Here is an 18,992-nt window from a genome sequence, read left to right on the forward strand (position 1 = left end):
TTGACGTCTGCATTTTTTGCGTGAATGGCGCACCATGCATTCGCGCCATTCACGCAAAAAATGCATTGTTGAGTTGCGGTAACTGACTTTTGAATCGTTTATTGACTGTTAGATTTTGACGAATGATTAAAATGACCACAACTTGTTTAGTAGAATTAAGTTTAGATAGTTAAAGTAGGTTTTGGTTAAATAGTGCCGGTAGATTGTTGATTTGACGTCTGTATTTTTTTCGTGAATGGCGCACCATGCTTTCACGCCATTCACGCAAAAATACATTGATACATTGTTGAGTTGCGGTGACTGATTGTTGAGTTGCGGTGACTGATTGTTGAGTTGCAGTAACTGATTGTTGAGTTGCGGTGACTGATTGTTGAGTTGCGGTGACTGATTGTTGAGTTGCAGTAACTGACTTTTGAATCGTTATTATTGATTGTTAGATTTTGATGAATGATTAAAATGACCACAACTAATTTAGTAGAATTAAGTTTAGATAGTTAAAGTAGGTTTTGGCTGTTAAATAGTGCCGATAGATTGTTGAATTGACGTCTGCATTTTTTGCGTGAATGGCGCTCCATACATGATGTTGTAAAGTTGATGTTACTACTGTTATAACAACAGCAGATACAATTAAAGATACTAACTTGGTCATGGTGTACACCATTTATTTTAGGTATTATATATACAGTTGGTCTTTAACCTGGGTCTTTGACTCAGACTAGAAGTTGATATGATAATATATGTATGTTGTTTATATAAAGAGATATTACTAGACCGAGCTGCAACTCATGTCATGTTCATTAGTTTGTTTGACACAGTTTGACATGCAGTCAAGATAATAAATAAAACTAGTCAAATAAACATGTGTTGTTCCTATATAATATGGTATTAACAGACATTTTTATCTCTTAGTTAAATTCAATAAAGGGGTCAAACGGCTGGCAAATGGACACTGAGGGGAGCTTCGTACCGATGTCACTCAACAAAACTCAGTCATGTCCACCGTCTCAATCAAGCTCTGCCAGGCTAGTCACATATATGTCTCGATCGCCTCCACATGCTGACCCAGGAAATGCTGAGGCAGCAGTGAAAGGCGGATCTCAGGCTCCTGAAAACCCAAATCAGCAACCCCACCCCGGAAAACCGTTACAGTAACGGAAACAGATATTCAACACTACTTGATGTGCCGAGCCCCCTGAGTCATGTCAACTTGTATGGACCATTGTTGACGCCCTAGATGCCCGACGGCATAATAGGAGATAGATAGCTAAATTCAATTAAAATAACCAGAAATTGCTGTACTTTACAGTAAACTTATTTTATAAACTGTACTATACCAACGCAAATCTGTCCAACCCATTTGCCTAATTAACAAACTTGCTGTTGAAATCATTTTTTGTATATAAATATCTATTAGCGTGAAGTACTAGATATAAAGCCAAATATAAAACAGAAATGTATATTTTAATTATTACTTCTGTCACCATATTTCTTGGAAACACCACTTTAAATTCAATGTAAGCAGTTCATAAGGTCACTTCATAAAATGATTTTCACAGACAATCAATTCTATATATAGTCACTACTATTTTGAAGAATCAACAAGGGTCAATACAGTCATGGACACTATTTAGTACAGACAACACATGCTAGTTCTCTTCCATCCACATATGGTGGACAGGTGAGGGGACCACATTTAACCTCAGCGGTGTATATCAAGGCACCATCTTTGTTCTCATGACCCCCTGATACCACTTCTGGAGCTTCATCAAGGCAGACAAATTCAGTTCTCTGGTGTGAGTCAAGAGCTGATACCAGGTATCCATTGTACTCTGTTGTCCACCCAGCTGGACATGTCTTCTTGGCTGGTATCATCACATGACTGGGGCGTGTTTGGGTGTAGCATACAGCACAGGGGGCATCATGATCGAGCAAATCCTGACCTCCTGCATTAGATGTTGAAAATATTTTAGTCCTAATAAGTTCATATTCCACACCATGTATGTAAGAACCAGTACCTTGCCCTCCATCTTGGTATTTCCCCCACTCTGGTGTCTGTGGTAAACACAGGTAATTGCTGCCTCCTCCAGTTTTGCTGTAGTAGGTTCCAGCAATTATCCCTGATACAAAAAGTTTTAAAGCCATTTTTAGTAAGGAATTTAACCTGTAACTATCAGTGTCAAATTTAAAATAAAATATTAATGTACCGGTATTCAAGTATTGTATTTATTATCATGATATTATTGTTATCATCATTGTTATTATTATTTTGACTAAATGGTTTAATAGAACCATACTTAAGAAAGATGTACTTAAACACTTTACCTTTGTACAAAAGTTTTGAATGTGTCAAACAGGTTGTTCTGCCCCAGCGTGTGTAAACTGCCCCACCATGGCTGGCATTGGCTGGTAGACCTGAAAACATACATTAAAACTAGAGAACCATTGTTTAGTACACCGTTTTACCATAGCTGGTATTGGATGAGGTATCAGGACAGTCCCCCTTCTCCTAGCTTATTCAGACAATCTCGGATCCCCTTTTCTATTTGATAAAATAAAAAAGTTACAGTTACCCGATTGCTTCTTAAGGGTATATAGTGCCAGAAAATTATGCTTATTACACTGAATGCACTTTTAAAAGGAGAATCGACACAGAGATAGATGATCATAGATTGATCATGCTGGTGCAATAATAGTGAACATTTATTCAGAACATTCCATAACGTTAGATAACTCTTAGAGAACCTTTGCACCTATTCTGAGAAGACATTATTTTATTAATGAGTAAAATCTAAAATAAAGAGGAAACAATGAATGAATTCACTGTATATAACTGTAGAATATATATTTTCTAATTTGAAGACAAGATTGACAAAAACGTAAAGAACAATTAAAGAGCATAGCTAGGACATAAGAGTTATTAGACAAACCTGTTGTAGTTGGCATGCCAATCTGAACTCCAATTTGCCGTAGCATTTGTTTCAGGTTGTCTAATGTTAGAGAAACTGATTCTCCTTTGGGTCCAGGTGGTCCCTTAAAAAATCCAATGTGTGAAACATACTTAGCCTATTAGCTTCTATCTACCGGTATATTAGCAGACATTCCCTGCATATGCCATACAAACAAACTGGCAGCTTGATCAATTAACTTGGTCATTTAACTTGCCCATTATGCTGTTAACAATGCAAAGACACCATAAAGAATGGGTCCAGCCAGGGTGTAATAAACATGGGGTCTGGGCTTTTTATGCATAGGACTAGATTTGATCTGTGCCTATGACATATATATTTCATGATATTTGAAGGTTTGAACAAGATACAAAGGGTAAAAAGTTATCAGTACATAAGTTACATGACTAACTGAGTTTGAATTATTTTGGTCCCAATTTTTAACCTATATCAAATCTTAGACATGTCTCTGAATTATAAAGCTAGGGAATAACCTTGCTTTTATTACATTAAGGAAAAGTTTTTTAATATTCTGTTCACACAGATATCAGTTAACTCATAGTATTACATGTGTAGAGGATTATGCTAATGACTTTATATCTGTTTATAATCAACTAGTTTATGCCATAAGTATGAATCTTGTTGCTCTATCACCAAGAAGCTTTTTGTAAAATTATTTTTTTAGGATTATCATATATATATATTTGCAAAATTAACTTAGAGCGCATTCTCAACGAATTAAGCCAGGCTTTACAAAGCCGGTGACCTAAAAATGGCGGACGTACATGAAAGAAAAACCGCCTAATCTTTTAATAGTCTCTCCGCCTCCCCACACGTCGTCCCTGCGGGGTACAGTAATTAAATCTCGGCTCCGTTCGCCATGCGGAAGCTACCTGAGAAATATTAAGTGCGCATGCTCATCAGTTAAACTCATGGTGAAGAAAGCATGGCGGCTGAAGGCGATCGAAGGAAAAAAGCTCTTCTGTTCTATTATGTTTGAAAACAGAGACGAAAAAGGAATAATTTGGCCCGTAGAGCAGCAATGAATCGACTATCTACGGAGATAATATCACCAGAGATATTCACGGAAATATTAATGTTCGTAGCCGAGATTTAATTACTGTACCCCGCAGGGACGACGTGTGGGGAGGCGTGTGAGAGGCGGAGAGACTATTAAAAGATTAGGCGGTTTTTCTTTCATGTACGTCCGCCATTTTTAGGTCACCGGCTTTGTAAAGCCTGGCTTAATTCGTTGAGAATGCGCTCTTATATATATTTGCAAAATTAACTTATATAATTGTACATATTTTTAAATAGAAAAATCAGTTTATTCTTAAATAATATGTTGTACGTAATTATTTGTAAAGTAAGTCTGGAAAATTAAGTTTAAACCTGGAATCCATCCCTGCCATCTCTTCCTGGAGGTCCTTGGGGTCCTTGTACACAGACTGAACTCGCCACTAAAATATAGGACACATATATATGAGTTGATTTGTCCCTTAACTATTAAGCATACAATAGTAAGACCCTATACTACTCTAAAGCTAAAAGACAGCCAAAAGTTACTGCTAAAATACTTCTATGGGAATAAAAAAGATTAATAAACATTTGAATAAACATTTGAATATATACTGTAGAAATTGGAGTTTAATTTAATGCATCTTCACATTTTTTAATGTGGAACATATTCTTTTAGTTGCTTTTTGGTCATGTTTAGCAATAATTCCTCAGGTTATATTGTGTAAAAATGGTGTAAACAAGTCAACATAAGACCTATTACAAGTGATTTAGCTTACAGTTTCCTGGCAGCACTTGTCTCTTGGTAATGGAATGCTTTCCATAGTGAAACTTTGCTCTGTATTTTTCAGCAGCCATGGTGGTTTGCCCATCAAGCTTCACCTTGTCTTTCTGAATATGTGACTAATTTGAAAGTGAAAGAAAGATTAATTATAGTTTTAATTGGTCTACAGATATGTGATTTTTAAGTCATGGAAATTGTAGAACTTAGATTGTTAATTATTGTGTTTGTTTTAACTATTTATTGACATTTCTGTTAATTATTGGTAAAAACCATAATCTTGTCGAGAGACAATTAAAATTCAAAGCCCAAAATACCTTAAGTTGTTTGTTCTCCAGTCTGACTGCAGCAACCTCAGCCTCAAGTTTTTTCATTTTTTGTTCTTGTCTGTTTAGTTTTCTAACTAGATTTTTTATCTCTAGTTCTTGCCTGTCCACTCTTTCAACCAGTTTCATCAAAGCATCATTATTGACATCAGCATGATGTTGTAAAGTTGATGTTACTACTGTTATAACAGCAGCAGATACAATTAGAAATATTAACTTGGTCATGGTGTACACCATAAATTGTAGGTATTATATATACAGTTGGTCTTTAACCTGGGTCTTTGTCTCAGACTAGCAGTTGATAATATTTGTGTGTTGTTTATATAAAGAGATATCACAAGACCTAGTTGAAACTCATGTCGCCTTCATATGTTTGTTTGACACAGTTTGATATGAAACCAAGGTTATAAACTAGTTTTTTCGCATATCTCTCCAGTCTACATGTACATGTGTTGTGCACATTCAGTATGGCCTGAAAATTATTTTTATCTCCAAGTTTAATCCAATTAAAATAACCAAAAATTATTGTACTTTATGGCTATTTTATTTATTACACAGACACAAATGTGTATCAAAAGTATATTATGTTTTCTTTTATTCACTTTTCACAAAAAACTTACAACCAAAACCAAGTCATTTGCCTTATTTATTAATTTGCTGTTAAAATCAATAAAGTTGATAAAATGCTATTGGTGTGAAGCACTGGATGTATAGCAAAACATGAAATGAAAAAGCATATTTTAATAATTACCTATCACCATATTTCTTGGAAGTGCCACTTAAAATTCAACATGGACAATTTTAATGCATGAGTCAGTTTGTATGCAATTTGAAAAATCAAAACAGGTCAGTCATTATGTTACAGTCACTATTTAGTACAGACAACACAGGCCAGTTCTCTTCCATCCACATATAGGGGACAGGGGAGGGTACCACATTTTACCTCATCAGTATGGAACAAGGCACCATTTTTGTTCTCTTGACCACCAGCTACCACTTCTGGAGCTTCATCAAGGCAGACAAACTCTGTTCTATGGAAATTATCATGAGTTGATACCAGGTATCCATTGTACTCTGTTGTCCACCCAGCTGGACATGTCATCTTGGCTGGTATCATCACATGACTGGGGCGTGTTTGGGTGTAGCATACAGCACAGGGGGCATCATGCTGACCAGGATTCTGGCCTCCTGTATTGGTTGTTGAAAAAATGTTAGAGTAAATCCTTTCGTATTCCACACCATGTATGTAAGAACCTAAATTTTGCCCTCCATCTTGGTATTTCCCCCACTCTGGTGTCTGTGGCAAACACAGGTAATTATACTGCCTCCTCCAGTTTGGGTCCAGTAAGTTCCGGCTGATATCCCTGAAAAAGTCCAAAAAGTTTTCATTTATTGTCATGTGGGCCAAAATTGAAAAGAAAACTTAACCTAAGTACAAGTAATTTACTTCTCTTTGGAAACATATGTTTAGAAAAGACGTGTTTCAAGTATTTACCAGCATACAAAAGCTGTGAATGTGCTGCACAGGTTGTTCTGCCCCAACGTGTGTAAACTGCTCCACCTTGACTGGTAGTGGCTGGTAGACCTGAAAACATACATTAAACCTATGAGTCAATTTGTAAACACTGCTCCAACTCCAACCTTGTGGACCCTGGGGACCTTGTGGACAGCAAAGACTGCCAACTGAAAGTGGAGTTATCAGTTGGTTCTGTTTAGGATATGCTTGCTTCAATTTGAACTTCAAATATATCTACCACAGCAAAAGCTGTAAAATGCAGAGCTGCTTTCATTTTGTCATTGAAATCGGTCCTGTTATGCTCTTTTTTAGATAATGAGATTGTTTGTTACACAACCAATGCTAGTAATCTCCTACTATATACTGTTGACCCATGCAGCATCTTACATATGACCCAAGATTAAATATTATACTCACGGCTGCCAAGTACTTGTCTTTTGGTTAAGTAATGGGTTTTGTTACCATCATCATTTGAGTACTGCGCATGGAAGGTAGGGTTTTCAGGGTTTTCAGTGTTTGATGTCAGTTCTTGCAGTTTAAGGCTAATTTCCTGTATCTTGAACTGAAATTAGGTATCTTTATTTCTGTAGATTATAAATTTAAATTTAAGATATTCATAAGCATCTCTTTTCAGACTCTACTATTTCTTATTTTATAATAAAATCTTTAATCTTTTGCTATTTTCAAAATTCTGCAATGATGAAATCGTCTTGATTAAGATTTTTTATTGTAATTCAATAAGCAGTCTCTGTTCTCATATATGTTTCTGACAGTTGAAATTCATGCTAGGAAGATATTCTTTATACATGCACGCATGCGTACAACCACAGCTAAAGCAATATTATAATTTATATAGTAAGAACGTTTATAGCTCTAGCTCTGTTGCCTATTTTTTCTACCTTCAAGTTCTTGTTTTCCCTTTTGAATGTGTGAACATCTGCTTCTGTTACGAATAAGCAAACTTCTTTAGTCTTTTTCACATCTATTTTATTTGCTTGTCATTGAAATTGTCACGTAGAAACTGAAATGAACAAAATACATCAAATTAAGAAATTATCCTTAAATTATGTTACAATTACAACTTATAAAGTTCTTATTAACTGCTTAAATTACTAAATGATTCATAAAGTCTTACCTCATTGCGGGAATTAGTGACTTTTAATGATCAGAACATAACTATGATAAGCGTGTGTGTCACGGGTCTATCCTTGGATTCTCAAATATCATTGGACGACCGCATGAAGTGATGACGTCATGACACAATTACACTAAAACACCGGCACATCTAAAGCAATGCTGAAGGTACACGTACGTAATGTCAGTGTACAATTGTATCAATTATTTAGTATATAATTTTTTTTATTATTTCTTAAATATAAAAAATGAAAGTATTTTTAAACGTGCATATAAAAAAGTTTATTGCCGTTGTTATTTATTTATGTAATGAATTAAACATTAATGTAACATCGTAATACTAAACACTGTTGTCAAAGAAAATGAAGCGTCTGATACAAAGTATCAAACGCGGCATTCACGTGCTTGCTTGCGGTGCGTTCAGTACACTTTGTTTACACTGACATGTTGAGGTCAGAAACGCACAATTTTTTCTGTATAATATTACGCAGTTTTAATTTTGATTATACAAAAGGAATCAACAAATGATGGCATAAAAACACCTATGCTTTATTCTTATATTACACGGATTGCAATTGGATTTTATATGGGAGTGATATCAACCCACAATGTGAGCATCGTGATGAATAATATAGGCCTACAGACTAGGAATCAGTTATCCTAGCTTTTACACAAGATTTTTTTATATAGACAGAGAAAGGTTTTAATTCTAGGATTCACATTTTGCTTGGGTTACTTGAAAATGCTTATAAATCAAAGGTGTCTGTTGCAAATATGGAACATAAATACTGTAGGCCCTACAGATGGAAGGGCACTGCTCATATTCCTTTGTACTTCATTCTCACAGCGCATTCTTAATTTTAATTTTATCCAGAAATGTGCAAAAAATACATATAACTAATGCTATGACAAACAAAATGTGGAAGGCTTTAGATCATTGATTTCGGAAAAGCTCTGAAACCAATTTTCAGACAAATTTCAATTGAATTTGCATGGTAATTATGTGGAGGGAGTAAATCATGTAAGTAAAACTCATTTCATAAGAAATCTAAACACCTTGCACACAAATGTATGTTACAATATATAAGCTTTCAAAGTTCAAATTAAAGTCTTACACAAGAGAAACACAGGAATATTTTTATAATCGAATAAGAGGGAACTATTGATCTTAAGATTTACAGTAGATTAGAAAATTAAGCTTGTAGCATTGTAGAACCTAAAAACCATACTGTAGGCCTACAATTATTTATTAAATTAATTAAAAAAACTGATTCCCTTGAACAAACAATGTTTAATTTCTGCTCATCGTTTTCTTAGTCAATATTGTGTTTATTTTCTAACACTTTCTTTCTTTTATTTGAAGTATTGTAGCACTGTTTTGCCAATTTAATATTTGAGCTTTAAGGTTAACCTGTAAGCGTGTTCAAAATTGTTCTAATCTATTACGTATTTCTTGATAATGTTTAGGGATATTTTTTTACAACAAATACGTCCATTTTGAACGTTGTTTGCCGCACTTTAGTCACGTGTAACAACATATGCATCAAACGTGTTTTAAAATAATAAAAATTCAACATATAACATAATATGTTATATATATATATAGAGAGAATATATATATATAGAAAGCTTATTATAAGAATGGTCTTTTTTGGAAAATTAAAGTGCGTGCCCCGAAGAGCCTTATGAAAAATATTTATTTCGCTTGGGATAACAATTACGGAAAAAGCCGATCGAGATGGTAACTTTCTCAATTTCACTTCAGCATTGCTTTAGATGTGCTGGTGTTTTTGCGTAATTGTGTGATGACGTCATCACTTCATGCGGTCGTCCAATGATATTTGAGAATCCAAGGATAGACCCGTGACACGCGTGCTCTAGTCAAAAAAGTAAAACGCTATCTCCACCGATGTGCATAACAGCTAAGACGGGCCAAACCTTAACATGGCTCCCCTAAATTGTGAAAGCAATTTACATAATATACACTGTTTACCTTATCATTACGTATAAAAAATATTTGCTCGGAAATTATTAAGAATTACCGTACCTTAAACACCTTTAAGGAACATCAAAACTTACTGTTAATTACTGTATTAAAACATAAAATACTTTGCAATCCCATAAACACAAATAGCTCAACATGTAACTGTCTTTAGAAAACAAAAGTGTTCATTAAATCTACACAAACTGTAGCATAGAATCATAACAAACTGACATTGTCACAGTTAACAGTTATTTTGGCTCCTGGACGGGGTCTTCTCCGGTCAATAAAAGAATTAACTTGTGCACTGGTCTCTCATATGTAGAGTCCCTAACTTTCAACTTGACCTTACGCACATATCCATCTGCACTTTGAAAGGTTTCTGCTATGCGACCAAGTGGCCACTGATTTCTTGGTGCACTGTCATCTATCATGAGAACAATATCTCCAACTTGTACATCTGTACATTGTTTGATCCACTTTTTTCTCTTTTGTAATGTAGGAAGAAATTCCTTTCTCCACCTGTTCCAAAATTCATTGGCTAGATATTGAACATGTCGCCATCTTCGATGAAGGTAGGCCTATGTGTCTTTCCTTATGAAATTCCCAGGTGGTGGCATCACGACCTTAGTTTTCAGGGTCAGGAGCTGATTTGGAGACAAAGGCATTGGAGAATCTGGTCACTGTGTATCAATGTAAGTCAAAGGTCTACTGTTAACTATGGCTTCTGCCTCAGTTAACAATGTGGACAAAGAATCATCATCTAAACGGTCACTGTGAGCTGTGAGAAGTCCTGATAAAGCATTTCTGGCTGATCTGATCATCCTTTCCCACATGCCTCCCATATGTGAAGCATGAGGAACATTCATTTCAAATTGAATCCAGTCACAGTGGTCTTTCAGAAGTTCGCTCCTGATCTTGTCCTGATCCATATCCATAAAGGCAGTTTCTTGCTCTCCCTTAACTCCAATGAAATTGGTTCCACGGTCTGCTCTGAGTAGACGTACTGGTCCACGCCTGCATACAAAGCGTCTGTAGCAGTTAATGAAAGAATCTGTGCTGAGTGAATATGCAACTTCTATATGAATAGCACGTGATGCTAAACATGTAAACATAGCACCATATCTCTTCATCTGCTTTCTTCCCTCCTTCACATAGAATGGTCCAAAAAAATCTACTGCACTGTAGGTGAATGGAGGTGCTGGTTCCAGTCTGTCAGCTGGAAGATCTGACATTTTCTGACTCTGTGAGTTTGCTCATAGCTTACGACAGGTCACACATTTCCATATATATGATCCAATCTTTGCACGGCCAGAAATTATCCAATAACCACTAGCTCGGACTTCATTAAGAGTAATGCCACTTCCTGAATGTCCGCATCGTGTATGATAGTGGTCAATTATGAGATTTGTAACGTGATGATGCTTAGGCAGAATCACTGGGTGTGTAAGCTCTCTGGATAGATTTGCTCTCTTTATACGACCACCTACTCTGAGTAGTCCATCTTCACATAAAAATGGGTCTAGGCGGTATAGTGAACTGGTTTTCTTGATTTGTTCGTTGCAATATCTTGCCTGTTTTCTCTCTGTGTGTTCACTGTTATCTTCTCTGTTAATTGCTTTCAGTATTGCAATTTCCTTCTCAAATGTAGCAATCTGTGTTGACTTGAGAATGATCTTTTCTGCCACTTGTATTTCTTGAACATTCAACGGTTCATTGCTGGTCTCAACTGTGTTCTGCTGTGTAGATTTCCTGTTCTTAGCTTGTTTCAGCTTCTGTATGAATCGTAAACACCACGTAACAACTCGTGTTGCTCTCTTCCAGGAAGAAAACCTTTTCAATACATCAGACAAGTGATCGTGGTTGGTTTCTACTTTAGTAGCAAATACATTGACTTCAGATTTGCGTACTTCTGGGTCATCTGGTGCTAGTCTGAATTGGGTATCAGTGGTAGATAGTGGTTCATCAATGCACAGAAAGTCTGGCCCATTCCACCAATGTTCATTCTGTAGTAGCTCTGTCACACCTGTTCCCCTGGAGGCTGTATCAGCTGGGTTGTCACTGGACTTAACATGCCTCCATTGCGATGGCTGACTGACTTCTCTAATTTGTTGTACATTCTATTTGCTACAAAGACATGAAATCTCTTAGCATCATTATTGACATACCCTAGAACAACTTTGCTGTCAGTCCAATACACATGGGTGATGTCCTCATACTCTAACTCCTTGGCAAGAAAGGGCCCCACCTTTATAGACATCACTGCTGCTGACAACTCTAGGCGTGGGACTGTCACTGGTTTAGAGGGAGTTACCTTGGACTTGCCCATAACTAATGTGGTTGCTATTCTTCCTGTGTTGCTTTTAAGTCTCAAGTAACTACACTGACCTAGGCCTTCTACACTGGCATCTGAGAAGTGATGAAGTTCTGCAGTAGTTACTTCACCAAAATCATTTGGCTTATAGCACCGTGGTATATTCAACTTGGTTAAGTTCAGCAAATCTGAGCGCCATCTTTCCCATCTGCATCTAATACTCTCTGGCACTTGATCATCCCACTCTGCACCGTCTCTGCATAGCTCTTGGAGAATTTTCTTACCGGCAAGGATGAATGGTGAGACAAGGCCTAAAGGGTCAAATATGGAACTTACAGTGGAGAGAATTCCCCTTCTTGTTAATGGCTTATCATTGATCTGGACCTTAAACTGAAAACTGTCCGCTTCTACACACCACTGTACTCCTAAAGCTGGGCATATTGGCAATGTGTCTCTGTTAAGGTCAATGTTTCTCATTTCTTTGGCTCTCTCTGACATTGGGATTGTATTCATCACTTCACGGTTGTTTGATACTAGCTTGTGAAGTCTTAGGTTACCTTTGTTCAGCAGCTCTCTTGTTTCTCTAACAAGACGTATAGCTTCTTCACTTGACTCGATGCTCTTGAGTCCATTGTCTACATAAAAGTCATTCTTAAGAAAGGCAATGACGTCTGGTGAATACTCATCTTGGTAGTCCTCTGCTAGTTTCCTCAGTCCATACAATGCGCATGCTGGTGAACTTATCGCTCCAAATATATGAGACATCATTCTGTATGTGATGGGATTACTACTGAGGTCACCGTCTTTCCACCATAGGAACTGTAAAAACTTTCTATCCTCTTCTTTCACTTTAAACCTGTGAAACATGTTTTCCATGTCACCCATGATTGCTACTGGCTGCTCTCTAAACCTCAATAAAACACCTATGAGCTAGTTATTCTGATCAGGTCCTTTCAACAGGCAGTCGTTTAGCGCAACATTTTCATGTTTTGCACTGGCATCAAACACCACTCGTAATTTCTCACGTTTCTTGGGGTGATATACACCATGATGTGGTAAGTACCAACCTCCATCTTCATGAGGTGATTCTTCTGCATAGCATTTATCTATGAGGTCCTGCATAAAACTGTTATAGTGCTCATAATACTTCGGGTTGTGGATTAGCCTTTTCCTTAGCTGCTCTAGTCTGATCTCAGCTGCTGGTTTGTTGTTTGGCAATGCTGGATGTCCATCTTTAAATGGTAGTGGCATCTCGTAAAAACCCTCGTTGAAATGTATGCCCTCCTCCATAATCTTCATGAACTTCTGGTCTTGAAGGCTTAGCCTTTCATCTTTCTGTTGGTCGAAACCTTGGTCAAAGAGACTGCAAACCTCAGCGGGGCTGATCTCTGTCACTTGTGTTCTAAAGGCAAAGGCATGTGTTGCAAAGCTCTTGTTCTCATCTATGGGTCTTGATTTGTCCACTGGCCCTACTATACCCCAACCTAGGTTACATCTGTATGCATATGGCTCCTCTCCTCTACCATGTACGTATTCCAGACCTCTAATGGCTTTCATGCAGTTTACTCCCAACAGCAGTCCTACCTCTATGTCTGGGCGATAAGGAGTAATCTTATCAGCAATTGAGTGCAAGTATGGCCATTTCCTAGCAGTTTCTGGTCTGGGTATCTGCGATCGCTTAACTGGAATGGAGTCTCTGGAGTATGTATCTGGGAGCTCAATCAATGTCTCTTGGTTAAGACCTCTCACAACAAGTCCTCCAACTTTCCTGCTCGGGACAGTTTTTTCTCCAAGTATGGTTTAAAGTCTGATGTCTACATGCTTCCCTTTACATTCGAGTTCACTGAGGGTCGAGGACTTTACAAAGCAGGCATCTGACTGCTCGTCTAGTACTGCATATACCACTGAATAAATGTCTGGATTATCCTTGTGGTGCACTACAACTGGCACTATCATGGAATGCACATTCTCAGAACTGTGGGTGGTATGGCATACAGCTGCACCCACTACTTTACTAGTGTAATTGTCATCATGTAGAATTGTTGGATGATAAGAGTTACATTTTTGGCATTTCATTTTACTTCTGCATTCATGTTTTCTGTGACCATATGCAAGGCACCCAAAACATAACCCATTATTCTTTATAATGCCGATTCTTTCATCCATTGTCTTTTCTTGCATTTCTGGGCATTGGTGAAGTTTATGTTGTTCCTTGCATAATATACACTTGTGAATGTGTCTTTCGTTGCTGGATGCAGAGGTACTAGACAGTACTGTTTGTGCTGGAACTCTTCTCCTTGGTGCTGGTATAGGTCTCTCTGGTGGTGGTGGAACCTTTCCAAAAATGGGGTCAGCCAATTTTCGTGCTTCTTTCTGTACAAAATCGACGAAAACCTGAAAGGTTACCTTCTGTCCCCTTTCCTTCCTTTCATATACTATGCTTCTCCATTTATCATGCAATCTGGACGGCAGCTTCATCATTAGCCTCTTAAGGTTATCAGGATACTCGAGGACTGGGATGGCATCTATTTCTTTTACTGCATACTCACATTCCCTTAAAAATATGCCGTATTTGTCTAGTGCGACATAATCATCATGCTTTATCACTGGCCACTGTATGGCACGGTTTATATACGATGTTGCAATCCGTTCTTGGTCCCCATACCTTCTCTCAAATTCCTTCCATGCGGCCTTGAAACCAATGGTTGCATCTAAGTGAGCGAATCCTAGCGTAATTTCATGAGGCTCACCTCTGGTGTATTGAAGTAGATAGTTCAGTTTTTCATCATCAGAGTCGCATGTTTCTATGATTCTACTTTTAAACTGTCTCTTAAACAGCACATATTTGATATTGTTATCGGTGCTGCATATATGCTGAAAAAAGTGAAAAAACAGCATAAATTCCCTAAAGTGACCCGATCATGCTGATTTTCGACCTTGACCTGCGTATTATGAATATTCATCAGTTCTGTAAGTTTCAAGCCAAAAGGTAAAATGGTTTTCCACTTATCGTGTTATCGGTGCTGCCTATATGCTGAAAAAAGTGAAACAAGGCAGCAAAGCTGTCAAATGTACAGACAAAAAACAGAAAATAAAGATGCAAAATAGGTCATTTTGTCAATTTTGATGCAATAATAAATAATGCTTATAATAGCACTGTCAGTCAACACTGAATTTTAATCATGCACAACAGGTACCATGGTCAATAACAGGAGCGAACCCAGAGATATTTTCTCTGGGTTATAAATAATGTATCTATGTTGATCCATCCTCCATTTTTATGGTCTTCCAACAGAAAAAAATAGATACCAGTCAATATAATCTTAATAACCTGACCGTCTTCCGGAAGACCCAGAAGATGGTCTCAATCCACCCCTTCAGTAAGATTACAGTTTCAGGACCATGAGAGTTCAAATTCTCATGATGAAAGTCTCAATATTTGAAAAATGATGACAGTGCATAAAATAATATTACATAATGTTTAAAGACATAAAAAACAATACAACTGCTTATGTGGAAATATAGAAAATGTGCAGAGCCTCAGGCAGATGAGAGTTAAAAGTCACAAATGCCAGTGTTTGAGAAAAAATTAAAAAGGAAAACATAACAAAACTAGAAAAGCACTCCGAGAGCGCAGACCTCTGCCAAGACAGCAATTGTTGATTATTATTGATTGATTATTGATCCGGACCACCACCAAAAACCAATCATTGTCCTCCTTGCACACTTCTGACAGTTCCTGAAAATTTCATCAAAATCGGTCTGTACTTTTTTGAGTTATGTTGATGACAGACAAACAGGGGTGAAAACATAACCTCCTTGGCAGAGGTAAATATAATTCCAATGATGCTGCCATTCAAACTTTTAATCTTTTTTGATATATATATATATATATATATATATATATATATATATATATATATATATATTGAAAACTTATTTGCAATATTAAACAAAATTTACCTGCATAATTATCACTGCTTACTTATTATTAATCTAGCAGAGAGCTTAACCTTTGGGAGTTTACAGGGAAATATCAACAAGTGTGCTTTATGTAATCTCATTTAATGGCCTATTAATGACTTTATAACTCTGAACTTAGCTAAGTGATACCCAAGACTGACCCTCTCAAAGATCTTTCAGGCCCATAAGTCACATCTTAAGAAAAGCACATAAGAATAATGCACAAAATAGGAGACTACCAATTCTGATGCAATAATACATTATGTTTAACTGCACAGTCAACATCAAATTTTAATTATGCACAACAGGTAACACCAACGTAAGTAAAAGCATAAGGCTTCAGGCCCAACAGAGTTCAAGTTTATACTTTGAAAGTGCCAGAATGAGAAAAATGAAAATTTCACACAAAATTGCATGAATTCAATGATAAAAGATAACCCAATTGAGCTGGCTTTCTAATTTGAACTGCATGCCAATCCTAAAAATCATACTTGTAGGTTTAAAATAATAATAAGTAACACAGTTTTCTTTTCATAATGTTTGCATTAGCAGTGCAAAAAGATTTTTGTCAATTTTAATGTAACATTACATAATAAATTATATAATAATTATCACCAATTTTTGATTATTGACTATAAATAGCATGGGCATTTAGAAAATTTGATTACTATTCGGCTTCATGTCCATGGGAGCTCCCAGTCCCACAGTGAATATGCCAACACGATAATAATGAATTTTTCACTAAAATGTATAACTTCCAGAAAAAGAAGCCAATTAGACTGCTTTTCCAACTCAGGCTGCATTTTAGTCCTGTGTTTCTTTTTTGAAAGTTTGACAGTCATAAGTAACACGGTTTTCCCATAATGGTCATCATGGCAGCAGCACCAAAAATTGTGTTTTCTTCTATTTTGATGCAACATTACATAATGCTTAACAGCATAATGACCATCAATTTTTAATAATAATATATACGTATCATGGATTTTCAGAAAATGTGACTAGCATGGGTCTTCAAGCCCGTGGAGATTCTAAGTCACACCTTGAAAATGCCAATATGTGAAAAATGAAATTTTCACAAAAAACTGTTTAACTGCCAGAAAAATTTACCAAACAGACTACATTTCCTACTGAAGCTGTATTTTAGTCCCATGTTTCTTTCCTGTAAGTTTGAGAACAGTAAGTGACATGATTTTCCTTAAGTGCTCATCATGGGAGCAGTGCCCAAAATAGGGGTTTCTTCAAATTTTAATGTAACATTACATAATGTTTAACAGCATAATGACCATCAATTTTTAATAATAGAATATTAGTAACATGGACATTCAGAAAATGTGACAAGCAAAGGTCTTCAAGCCCGTGGAGATTCTAAGTCACACCTTGAAAATGCCAATATGTGAAAAATGAAATTTTCACAAAAAACTGTTTAACTGCCAGAAAAATTTACCAAACAGACTACATTGCCTACTGAAGCTGTATTTTAGTCCCATGTTTCTTTCCTGTAAGTTTGAGAACAGTAAGTGACATGATTTTCCTTAAATGGTCATCATGGGAGCAGTGCCCAAAATAGGGGTTTCTTCAAATTTTGATGCAATATTACATAATGTTTAACAGCATAATGACCATCAATTTTTAATAATAAAATATTAGTATCATGGATATTCAAAAAATGTGACTAGCAAAGGTCTTCAGGCCCATGGAACTTCAAAGTCACATCTTGAAAATGCCAAAATGTAAACAAGACAGCACTTTTCTGAAATGGGTTTATTTCCATTTTTAACACTTTTTTAACATAAAACAAAATTAACAGTTTACTGCCATTTTTATATGACCAACTAAGAAAATTGATGAGATGGGAAAAATATCAATAGAACAGTATTAAATGTCCAATTTCCTCCATTCTGAGATTCTGAACATAGTGGATGATTGAATCTGACAAACTGCAATGATATGTGTTTATTTCCATTTTTGACACTTCATTACACAATTCACGATAAAAAGTTTACCATCATTTTTACATAATCAACTAACAATGTTGTAAAGATGCAGGAAATGTCAAAAAAACACTTTTACATATCTTATTAGTTCAATAATGAGACTATTAACATGCCTAAGAATTGAATCAGAGAAAATGTGAAAAAAAAGCATTACTTCCCTAAAAATGACCCAATCATGTTGATTTTCAAACTTGACCTGCGTTTTATAAATATTCATCAGTTCTGTAAGTTTCAAACCAAAAGGTAAAACGGTTTTCCACTTATCGTGTTTACGGTGTTGCATATATGCTGAAAAAAGTGAAAAAACAGCATAACTTCCCTAAAAATGGCCTGATCATGCTGATTTTCGAACTTGACCTGAATATTATGAATATTCATCAGTTCTGTAAGTTTCAAACCAAAAGGTAAAACCGTTTTCCACTTATCGTGTTTACGGTGTTGCATATATGCTGAAAAAAGTGAAAAAACAGCATAACTTCCCTAAAAATGGCCCGATCATGCTGATTTTCGAACTTGACCTGAATATTATGAATATTCATCAGTTCTGTAAGTTTCAAGTCAAAACGTAAAACCGTTTTCCACTTATCGTGTTTACGGTAAAAGTGCACGCCAACGGCGACGACAGACGCAGGTGACGGCTATATGTACAGACACATCTGTGTCTGTACATAAAAAGTTAACTATCATTTTTACATAATCAATTAACAATGTTGTAAAAATGCTGGAAATATCAAACAAACACTTTTACTTATCTTATTATTTAAATGAGACTGTTAACATGCCTAAGAATTTAATCTGAGGAAATGTGAAAAAACAGCATAAGGCCACACTTTTTTATTTTTATGGATGACATCCTCTGGGGACCCCAAAATCGGTGCGAGCGGGCGAAAAAAAAAAAAAAAACAGTCCAAAAAAAAAAAAAAAAAAAAAAACTGCTTAAGAAAAGTTATGTTTTCAGTACACAGGTGGAAACACTAATTTACCACAGAAACACGTATCAAACTAACAACATGTCTTTATC

At 36.2% G+C, this 18,992-nt stretch overlaps 3 protein-coding genes and 1 pseudogene across 4 annotated transcripts; all 4 read right to left on the bottom strand.

The window, feature by feature from the left end:
• Positions 1-645: 645 nt before the first annotated feature.
• LOC147762657 (uncharacterized) lies at positions 646-5,545 on the bottom strand. The gene is made up of 6 exons (XM_087010365.1): positions 5,061-5,545; positions 4,742-4,865; positions 4,338-4,405; positions 2,928-3,030; positions 2,323-2,412; positions 646-2,117 (listed from the first exon to the last, which is right to left on the bottom strand). Exons 1-6 carry the CDS (start codon positions 5,304-5,306, stop codon positions 1,624-1,626), a joined length of 1,125 nt encoding a protein of 374 aa, XP_086866491.1. The 5' UTR covers positions 5,307-5,545; the 3' UTR covers positions 646-1,623.
• Positions 5,546-5,701: 156 nt separating this feature from the next.
• On the bottom strand, positions 5,702-7,583 carry LOC147762658 (uncharacterized; annotated as a pseudogene). Its single transcript, XR_015333740.1, has 4 exons — positions 7,485-7,583; positions 7,003-7,147; positions 6,565-6,654; positions 5,702-6,433 (listed from the first exon to the last, which is right to left on the bottom strand). The product of XR_015333740.1 is annotated as an uncharacterized LOC147762658 (transcript).
• A 2,797-nt stretch (positions 7,584-10,380) lies between these two features.
• On the bottom strand, positions 10,381-10,935 carry LOC147762659 (uncharacterized). The gene has a single exon (XM_087011491.1). The coding sequence runs from the start codon at positions 10,933-10,935 to the stop codon at positions 10,381-10,383; it is 555 nt and encodes a 184-aa protein (XP_086867617.1).
• Positions 10,936-11,720: 785 nt separating this feature from the next.
• LOC147762660 (uncharacterized) lies at positions 11,721-12,899 on the bottom strand. The gene has a single exon (XM_087011492.1). It carries the CDS (start codon positions 12,897-12,899, stop codon positions 11,721-11,723), a length of 1,179 nt encoding a protein of 392 aa, XP_086867618.1.
• Between the last annotated feature and the right edge of the window lie 6,093 nt (positions 12,900-18,992).

The sequence above is a fragment of the Lingula anatina genome, chromosome 4 (assembly GCF_051362555.1).
Source record: "Lingula anatina isolate TDL-2025a chromosome 4, LinAna3.0, whole genome shotgun sequence".
NCBI classification, from domain to species: domain Eukaryota; kingdom Metazoa; phylum Brachiopoda; class Lingulata; order Lingulida; family Lingulidae; genus Lingula; species Lingula anatina.